The sequence below is a fragment of the Terrapene carolina genome, unplaced genomic scaffold (assembly GCF_002925995.2).
Source record: "Terrapene carolina triunguis isolate 2854851 unplaced genomic scaffold, T_m_triunguis-2.0 Scaffold212, whole genome shotgun sequence".
Classification (NCBI taxonomy): domain Eukaryota; kingdom Metazoa; phylum Chordata; order Testudines; family Emydidae; genus Terrapene; species Terrapene triunguis.
In genome coordinates, this window is record NW_020664563.1 from 12,495,692 (window position 1) to 12,505,013 (window position 9,322).

Sequence of the window (9,322 nt, forward strand, 5' to 3'; positions counted from 1 at the left end):
TTTGCTTGGGGCGGCCAGAAAGCCGGAGCCGGCCCTGGTCATGCTGCTTGCTCCTTGCCCCATCCCTTCCCACCTCGCTGACTAGGGACGCTGGAGGTGTTCCCCTGCTCTGCAGCAGGAAGGGAGAGCTCATTGCCTTTCTCCCCCCAGAGGAGGCCTGCAAGCTCTGTGGTGGGGCGCATTCTGTTGGCATCTGTACCGTGTTGGGGTGCTGGGTATAGTCCCCCCCCCCCCCCCCCCCAGTTTCTATCTGCCCACCGTCCTTCCTTTGCTTTAGCTGTGGATTGGCAGGCCCTTGGCTGTTGGTTTTGCTGTGATGTGGTGGGGGTGAGGAGCGGCTGTAAAACACAACCATTGTTATTCCTCTTGCTGCTGCAAAATAAAGAGAGCAGGCCCCTTTGACCCTAGCCCCACAGGGGTGAGTGCCATGCTGCTAGTGAGGGCACTACGGGGGCTGAATGAAGCTGGAGGCTGAGCTAACCTTGGCCTCTCTCAGGGTGAAGCCAGACTGTGGGTCGTGACTGAATTCTGCCATCCCCTCGTGGGAGAAGGGGCCAGGACTCGCAGCTGTAATGAGGGGTCTCCTCCTCCCAGGCGGATCCTGCGGGGATACAGTTGAGGTCCCTCACTGGAGCAGGGGCCAAGGACCCCCTTTCTGCAGGCAGGCTCAGCCGGTTGTTAATGCCGTTTTTCTCCTCTGCTCTCCAGCTCAAAGGTGTACATGGCTGACCTGGAGTCCGCGCTGCACTATGCCCTGCGGGTAGAGGTGGCCCGGTTCTCTGTCCTAACGGGAGAGCGGGTGAGGGCCCTGAAGGACTTTGTGGCAGTGCTGGCTAAGGTGAGCGCTAAGGAGTCATCAGCCAGGCAAGGCCTGTGCCGTCTGTAGCCCCCTCATGCTGAGAGTGGACACAGGGCCTTTGCTGGGGCTTCACTTGACACCGTGGCAGTCACTGGGCCTCCCCTTCAGTTGGATTAGAGGAGGGCAGGCTGGTAATTGAATCCTGTAGCGAACGAAGCTGGGCATATCTCCTCATGCGCTCTGCTTGAACAGGTCTCCAGAGAAACCCGTCTCCACACCGTTTGCACACCCCACATTCCGACCTGCGTAGCAGCCCTTGTGACGACACCCTGGATGCCTCGAGCGCTGCTCTGCCTCAGCCAGCCTCTAACCCCCTCGGTTCTGGTTGCTTGGCCCTAGTCCCTAACTCCGCTTGAACTCTGATTGTGAATACAGAGCCTTTGTTTAGATAAATGGGAAATTGGAATTGCATCGTCCCCTGGGCCGGGCATGAAAATTATATGTGCCCTTCCCAAACCTTCACTGGTGACGTGACCAATCGCCTCGAGCCTGGACATGAGCCATGCCTTTTGAAACCCCGCCCACCCGTGCTCAGCCATTCACCATAGCCACTTCCCCCTGAACCTCCTGCAAGATGGCACCACCGTGGCTGGTTCTCTCCCCTTCCCCCCCCGCCCCCGATGCAACTTCTTTCCTCCTGCTCCCACCCCTACCTTAAGTATCTGCATTGGCTACACCGGTAAGTACACTCACAGCAATGCCCTCTGCAGTGAACGGCTTTGAAGTGGCATAGGCACCTCTGCTTTGCTATGGCAGATATGTGGCTTGGCGGCCGTATATTGTCTCCTATATGACCCTCCAGAACTTACCTTTGGAAATCCTCTTTCACAGAATGAAAGAACTCTCCTCACGCAGGATGCAGTGAGATTGTGATAGCAAGGGACCATTAAGGACCTCTTGCACACGAGCCCGTTTCCTTTGGAAACTTGGGTTTGATTTAAAAAACTGGAAAGGGTTCTGAAAATAGTTGCCAGAATAATTCAGGGTCTAGAAGACGTGCCTTATAGTGAGAGATGTAAGAAGCTCAGTCTGTTTAGTTTCTCCATGAGAGGGCTGAGAGGTGACTTGATCATGGTCTAAAACAGGGGTGGGCAAATTTTTGGCCCGAGGGCCACATCTGGGGGGGAAACTGAAGGAAGGGCCGTGAATGTAGGGCTGGGGCAGGCGGTTGGGTGCAGGAGGGGGCTCACGGTAGAGGGTTGAGGTGCAGAGGGGTGCAGCAAGGGGGTTGGGGTGCAGAAGGGGGTGTGGGGTGCAGGAGGGGTTTGGAGTGCGGGCTCCGGCCCGGCGTCACTTACCTCAAGAGGCTCCAGGGTGGCAGTGGCATGCAGCGGGGCTAAGACAGGCTCCCTGCCTGCCCTGGCCCCGCGCCACTCCCGGAAGTGGCAGGCATGTCTGGCAGTGGCTCCTGGGGGTGGGGTAGTGCAGGCTACTCTGCCGCGTGCTGCCCTCGCCTGCGGGTACCACCCACGAAGCTCCCATTGGCTGCGGTTCCTTGTTCCCAGCCAATGGGAGCTGCGGGGGGTGGTGCCTGCAGGCGATGGCAGCGCACGGAGCCCTCTGTCCTCGTCCTCCCCTTTCCTCCTCCTCCTTCCCCCCTCCGCCCCCCCAGAGGCCACAGGGACGTGGTGCCGGCTGCTTCCAGGGCAAGCAGGGAGCCTGCCTTAGCCCCACTGCACCACGGGGCTGGCAATCCTGCGGGCCAGATTGAAAGCCCTGATGGGCCGGATACGGCCCGCGGGCCATAGTTTGCCTTCCCCTGGTCTAAAAGATGAGAAAGCATAGGTGCCGAGTTTCTAATCTGCTGGGGGGTGCTTCCCCCTGGCTCCGCCCGTGCCCTCCCCCCACTCCACCCCTTCCCCCAAGGCTCCATCTCTGTCCTACTTCTTTCCACCCCTGCCCCCCCTCTTCCCGCCCCTTCCCCGCCCAGTTCCTCCCCCGAGCGTGCTGCGCCCTCGCTCCTCCCCCCAGTGCCTCCTGATGCCACGAAACAGCTGATCCGTGGTAGGCACTGGGAGGGAGGGGGAAGCATTGATTGGCGGGACTCCCCTGGCGGGCAGGAGGCACTGGGGGAGGTTCTGGTAGGGGGGCTCAGCACCCACCATTTTTTTCCCATGGGTGCTCCAGCCCCGGAGTCAGTGCCTATGTGAGGAAGACATTTCTGATCATAGAGGGTTCTTTAATGGAGCAGAAAAAGGCCTGACGAGATCCAGTGGTCAGAAACTAGACACATTCAGACAAAATTAAGGTGATTCACCATTGGAACAGCTTATCTGGGAACAGGGTAGATTCTCTATCACTTGAAGCCTTTAAATCAAGACTGGATGTGTTTCTAAAGGAGATGCTCTAGTTACGGGCTTGATGCAGAGATTACTGGGTGTGGTTCTGTGGCCAGCACTATGCAGGAGGTCAGATAAATGGTTGTAATGGTCCCTTCTTGCCTTAAAACTTATTCATCTAAATGTGGGTCACTAGTGCAATGAGTCTTGGGTTCTCAGCTTAGACCTTTATTACTTTTTACCTAATTGCCCAACTGCTGCATGATTAACAAAACTGGCCGGCTGTGCCTGTGAAGGGACCAGGACTAAGACTAGCAGGGATGGTGCGGGGCAGGACTGAGGTGCGTTGGAAGGAGTGTGTGAGGAGGGCAGGACTAGAATAGCCAGTGGCCGTGTGAGTCAGGCCTGAGGTGCTTTGGCATGGCTGTGCTGAAGCCTGCTTAACACCTAGCTTGCTTGCGGCCTGGCTTTAGCTAATGCTCTCAATCTCTCTCACTTTCTTGAGCATGGAAGATTTCATTAAATGAATACCCCACCCTGCCACCTTCCCCTTCAAAATACAATCCCCCAGGAGAGTGCAGGCTGTGTTCGATCCTCAGACAGCTGAAGGGCGGCTGTGTGTGTGTTGGGGGGGGGAGGTTGCTACACCAGCCCCCCAGGCTCTGGAATCTTCAGGGGACCAGTCTATACTGTGAAATGTGTTTGGTGTCAGACAGCTGTAGTAATGTCAGCTCCAGATTAGGAGACAAAGCTGTTCAGATGCAGGGAACAGAGAGTCCAAGACCGAAATAGCACAAGGAACCCAGTTCACCAACCAAGCTCCCTCCCTCCCTCCCTGCAAAGCTCAGAGATGTTGCGGGGGAGGGTGGATGTAGATGGGGAGGGGAATGGGGTGTGTGTGTAGATGGGGAGGGGAATGGGTTGTGTGTGTGTGTGTGGGAGGTATAGATGGGGAGGGGAATGGGGTGTGGGTTGGGAGGGGAACAGAAGAGGAGAGTGAGTGTGTGGGTATAGATAGGGAGGGGAATGGGTGTGTGTGTGGATGGAATGGGATGTGGGTGTGGATGGGGAGGGGAACGGAGTGTGGGTGGGTGGATGGGAAGGGGAATGGTGGGTGGGTGTGGAGGGGAATGGGGGGTGGGTTTGTGTGTGGATGGATGAAATGGGATGTGGGTATGGATGGGGAGGTGAATGGAGTGTGGGTGAGTGGATGGGGAGGGGAATGGGGCACGTGTGTGTGTGTGTGGATGGAATGGGGTGTGGGTGGGGGGGAAGGGGAATGGGTGTGTGTGGAGGTATAGATGGGGAGGGGCATGGGGGGGTGGAAGGGTGGGGAGGGGGAGGGGAATGGGTGTGTGTATGTGGATGGAATGGGATGTGGGTGTGGATGGGGAGGGGAATGGGGCGGGCATGTGTGTGAGGATGGAATGGGGTATGGATGGGAGGGAAGGGGAATGGGTGCGTGTGGAGGTATAGATGGGGAGGGGAATGATTCTTTTGCAACTTCTCCCCCTTCTGCCTCCTCAGTCTGGTGGTTAGGTGTGTACCATAGTCTAGAGGAAACAGTTTTGTGCTCAGTGCAAGATGTTTCAGATTTAGGCCACTAGACGGAGCAATGTCACCAGGATTCCCACATTCCTGACAGTTGCAGGGAATTTGCCTTCTCTGCCTGTCTAGACTCTGATTCTTAAATCTAGCGCGTTTCCCAGAGACGTGTAGGCCTGCGGGGAGAGAAGCATTTATTTTAGAACAGGTCACCTGCTAAACCTCACCCCAAATCTCCAGTATCCCACGGGAGCCTTTGAAAGGAGATTTGGAGGAGTGAGGGGGGGCTCCCCAGCAGAAATGTCAGTTCCCTGTGTTTGTTTATTGTCTAGCATAACGGGGTATCCATGGAGGCTAGACCCTTTTGCTTTCATTCCCCCCACACTTTCCTGGGTCCCCGCCTCCTGGTTTTACCCATCTACACTGTCTCCTCTCTTTATGTTTGTCCCTGAGGTGGGTCTCCCCCCCTCGCCCCAGTCACTCGCTCCCCCCCTCCCTGGAGCGCTTGCGGTTTTAAAGTGCTGATACTAATCGGATTTGTGTTGACTTATTGTCAAAGTAGCTTTTCGTGTTCCTCGGAGACTATTTGGAGTTACGATTGAGATTTGGATCTTGGCTGTTGGCCCACAGGGCTGACTTGTTCACAATGGTGGCAGCTTGAATACAAATGAAAGGGCTTCCCAGTGCTGGCTGCTTGGATCGTTGGGGGGGAGGCTTCATACCAAGCTGGACAGCCTGAGACTAGTGTAGCTGTGAGCTCCCCACAGCCAGTGCTCCTGCACCATTCTCTGCAGCGACTCCTGCTGGGAGAGGCTGGCATTGCAGTCGCCGAGAGTTTCTCATGATCAGGGACTCACTCCGTTTCCCACCTGAGAGAGGCTAGCAAAGGGCATATGGGGACATGATAGTATTGCTAAGATCCTGACTTTATCACTGTAGGATGATTTGTGTCCTATTAGCCATCATGCTCAGTAAAGGTCTCAAAATGTCCCCTGGAATCAAAGCAGGAATCTCTCCCGTGCCTGGGTTCACGTCGACCATAATGGGTAGCAAGGCTTTTGTCGTTAAACGTATTTCCTCCTCGCTCTGTTCTTGCTGTAGTATTTTCCTGGCCGCCCCTTTGTCCAGAACTTCCTGCGCTCTGTGGACAGGTGGCTGAGGAACGTGAGAGGATCAAGGATTCCCTACAGTGCCTTGAAGCTGGTCTTGACCAACAGAAAAGAGGTGGGTCGCATAGAGATGATTTCCCTTTAGCCCTGCAGTGTGTGCACGCATCTGCCTTCCCCTGTCCTTTTCTCTCAGTCCCCGTCTGCTGTCCCTCCCCTGCCCACCGCGTTAACCCTGAGGTTGTTACTCTTTGTCTGCCTGTCTCTCTCCCCATCAGGGTCAAGCCCCGGCGGTGCTGTCGAACAACGTGACGTGGGTGGGTTGCCAAGGAAGCGAACCTCATTTCCGAGGCTACCCCTGCTCCCTCTGGACCCTCTTCCACCTCCTGACAGTGCAGGCGACTAGACACCGCAGGCTGGGCACAGGTAAACACGCGACCCTGTGCACGTCCCACTCTGAACGTGCCGGATGATCTAGCTCTTGGCCATAGAGAAAGGGGTGTGGGAAGCACCGTGATAGCTCCCCTTGGCCGTAGCTCGGGAATTTCCGGGAGCTGCTGCTCCATGGGAAACGGGATGGGGAGGGGGTAGGTAGACTCAGGCCAGAAAGCTGAAGGCAGTCCTGGGGTTTTAGAAGGGTTGCAGTCCCTGGTTGGAAAGTCCCTTCCGGCCATCCCCGTAGCCAGGGAGTCGGTAAGCCTCACACTAGGTAGCCCATTGTAATGCCCCAATCTCCTCTCATCCCACCTTGCATGCCTAGCACCTGTATCTAAAGCCTGTATCTTGTGGCTTGCTGGATCCCCCAGCGTGAGCGTTCTGCAGCTCTCATGTCAGGTGGTTGGCTGCCACTTCTCCTAAGTCTGGGTCAGAGCGCTGAGCTTCCCAGCCCGCCAAGGGGGCTGCGCTCCCGTGTGGAATCTTAGCACCGTCTCATCAGTCAGCTGTGCACAGCGCTCTCTCCTGCCACAGGGCCAAATGTGCTGCTGTCTCCGCTCAGCCAGCCCCTCTGGCTCAGGGAGGGGCAGATCACAGCTAGCAATAATAGTATCTAGCTCTTCTGTAGTGTGGCTCTCTAGTGACAGCTGAACGCTAGCCCCAGGGCCTGCTGGGTCACAGGGGATGTTTCTTAAACAGGACATACAAGCCCGACTGCAGAGCCAGCCTTCAGCGTCTCTGCTGGTTTCCCTCAGGATCCCCTTGCCCAGCCTGGTTCAGGGTGCCGTGGTGTCCCATGGTGCCGTGCCAGCGCCTCCCAGTGCAGGTGGGGCTGAATGCGCTAAGCGTCTCACACTCCACTGGAAGCCCCGTGCTGGGCCCCACACAGCCCTCTCAGTGTAGCTGAAGCCACCTGCTCCATGGCGCTGTGATCCTGAGCTGGCTGGTCCCGTGGACCCACCCGGCCTCGAATTGCTAGCACTCTGCAAAGAACCTGGGTTCCTCTGGGCAGCGTGGACGGCAGGGAGGCCACCGGGCACAGTGCTTCTCTGAGTTGCCAGGGTTTCCCCAGCCGAGCATGCTGCGCCGACTGAGCTGTCTTGCCTCCCCCTCCAGACCCGCTCGAGGTCCTTGGTGCTATGCGCGGCTACGTCCAGTCCTTCTTTGGCTGCCGGGAGTGCGCACAGCACTTTGAGGGCATGGCAGCGGAGTCCATGGACAAAGTGAGAAGCGTGGACGAGGCAGCCCTCTGGCTTTGGTCAAGACACAACCGGGTCAACGCTCGGCTGGCAGGTAAGGGGAGGTGTGTCCTGCTGGTGAGGCTGGCATTGGCCGAGGAAGATGGGGTGAGAGGCACCTGAGGGAGAAGTTAGCCCCCAGTGCAGGGAGTCCAGACCCTCTGGCCGTATCTGGGGAGGGATGGGGGACAGGGTCATGGGGACAGCTGACTGCAGGGAGGTTGGAATTTGAGATGAACCTCGTGGGCCGGCTGGTGCCTTGGCTTGTAAAGCACAGGCTGGGCTGACTCAGCTCCCCAGTAACGCTGTGCCTGCCCTGCCACTGCTGCGCAGTGAGGGGGCGTCTCTCCTCGCAGACTGATAACTGCAGGGGGAGCCGGGCTGAAGGGGGAAGCCTGGGGCACAGGGAGCTGCGAGAGCGCTCTGCCTGCATGCCGCGGGCCGGCTTTGTCCATTCATTTCTTCTTTGAAAGCAGCCACAAAGGTTAACTCTGCAGCCTGGCAGGGGGCTGGCGGAAGGCCGTGGGGAGGGATCACAGACCCCTGAGGTGAAGGGAACAGGCAGCTGGTGGTGCTGAGCCAGAGACCGCCCCAGAGAGGCAGTTAAATCTTATCCGGCTTCCCGCAGGGGGCTTTAAAAGCTGCCACGTGCCCTGGGAGGACCCTCCTCCCGAGACGAGACGATTCTCCAAATGCTCCATTCGCGTGCAGACGCTGCCCCTCCCCCTTCGCACACGAGCCTCTAGAGCCCAGTTCTGGGGGAGTTGGGACAAAAGCAGCTGGCAGCTGAGAAGGAAGAGGGAGCAAGAGTGGCCAGGCAGGGGAAGGAAGGGGGGAATGACTTCCTGCTTGTCAGTGCAGCCTCCCCCGGTGGGGGGGCATAGCACCCTCCACCCCAGCTCACAGCATTCACCTGGAACGCCCATGGCCCAAGGATGTGGCCCAGGCTGACACCCAGGGACTCTGGCAGAGAGAGGGCAGAGCCCACTGAAGCCTGGGGGAACCTACCGGCGTTCGTCCAATTGTGGGGTGACGGTTCCTGCTCCGGTTGGTCATTTGGGGGACGAGGGGGCAGGGAGGAGACTCCCAAGTCTCAAGGGGCTGCAGCTTTTGGCTACAAGAGCCTGTTCTTGGCACTAGGGTAGGCTGGGGGTTCTTGCATGCCCGCTCCCTGCCCCTCAGGGTGGCTGAAGGGCACGTGAGCAAGTGGAGCTGCTCCTGCAGGCGAGTTGTGCGTGACCTCCCAGTCAAGGCGATGTGCGAATCCCACTGGAACTGTGCCCCCTGCTGTGAGTCTCACGCTAGCAAGGGGAGAGCCGGCTAAGGCTGGAGAGCTTTGGGCAGGTTTGGGGTGTGTCTGTAAGATCCATAAGGCACAGAGGCTACTCCCTTTCCTTCAGGGCTTATGGGGTGGATGTTAAATGCTGTGGTTATTGTACTGGGACCGTCCTGCTGCTGAAGCCCCTGGTGGGACTGTGTCTGAGGCCTTTGTTCCATCTGATTTATCCAGGTACCGCGACAGAGGACCCCCAATTCCCCAAGCTGCAGTGGCCTCCCCCGGAACTGTGCCATCCGTGTCACAGTGTGGTCAAAAGGCGCCAAGTGTGGGACGAGGCAGCCGTGCTGCAGTTCCTCAAGGCCTACTTTTCCCCGATCAACATCTTCTTAAATTACACGGAGCCCGAGACGGCTCTAGTGGTCAGGCGCAGCCGGGAGGCAAAGGAGGGAGCTGGAGAGTGGGCCATGGGTGAGGGGGAAGAGAGAGGAGAGGAGGAGGACGACGAGGAGGAAGAGAGAGGGGAGGAGGGAGAGAATGGGAGAGGGGAGGAGGGGGAAGAGAAAGGAGGGAATGGGGAAGGG

General features: G+C 57.8%; 1 protein-coding gene across 1 annotated transcript in view; it reads left to right on the forward strand.

Annotated features, from left to right (window-relative positions):
* Positions 1 to 9,322, forward strand: part of LOC112105871 (sulfhydryl oxidase 1) — a 37,055-nt gene that overhangs the window by 27,001 nt on the left and 732 nt on the right. Inside the window, exons 8-12 of the mRNA XM_024198862.3 lie at positions 709 to 838; positions 5,785 to 5,907; positions 6,068 to 6,215; positions 7,341 to 7,517; positions 8,973 to 9,209. Of these exons, the coding sequence (XP_024054630.2) occupies positions 709 to 838; positions 5,785 to 5,907; positions 6,068 to 6,215; positions 7,341 to 7,517; positions 8,973 to 9,209 (815 nt within the window). The remainder of the gene's footprint in view (positions 1 to 708; positions 839 to 5,784; positions 5,908 to 6,067; positions 6,216 to 7,340; positions 7,518 to 8,972; positions 9,210 to 9,322) is intronic.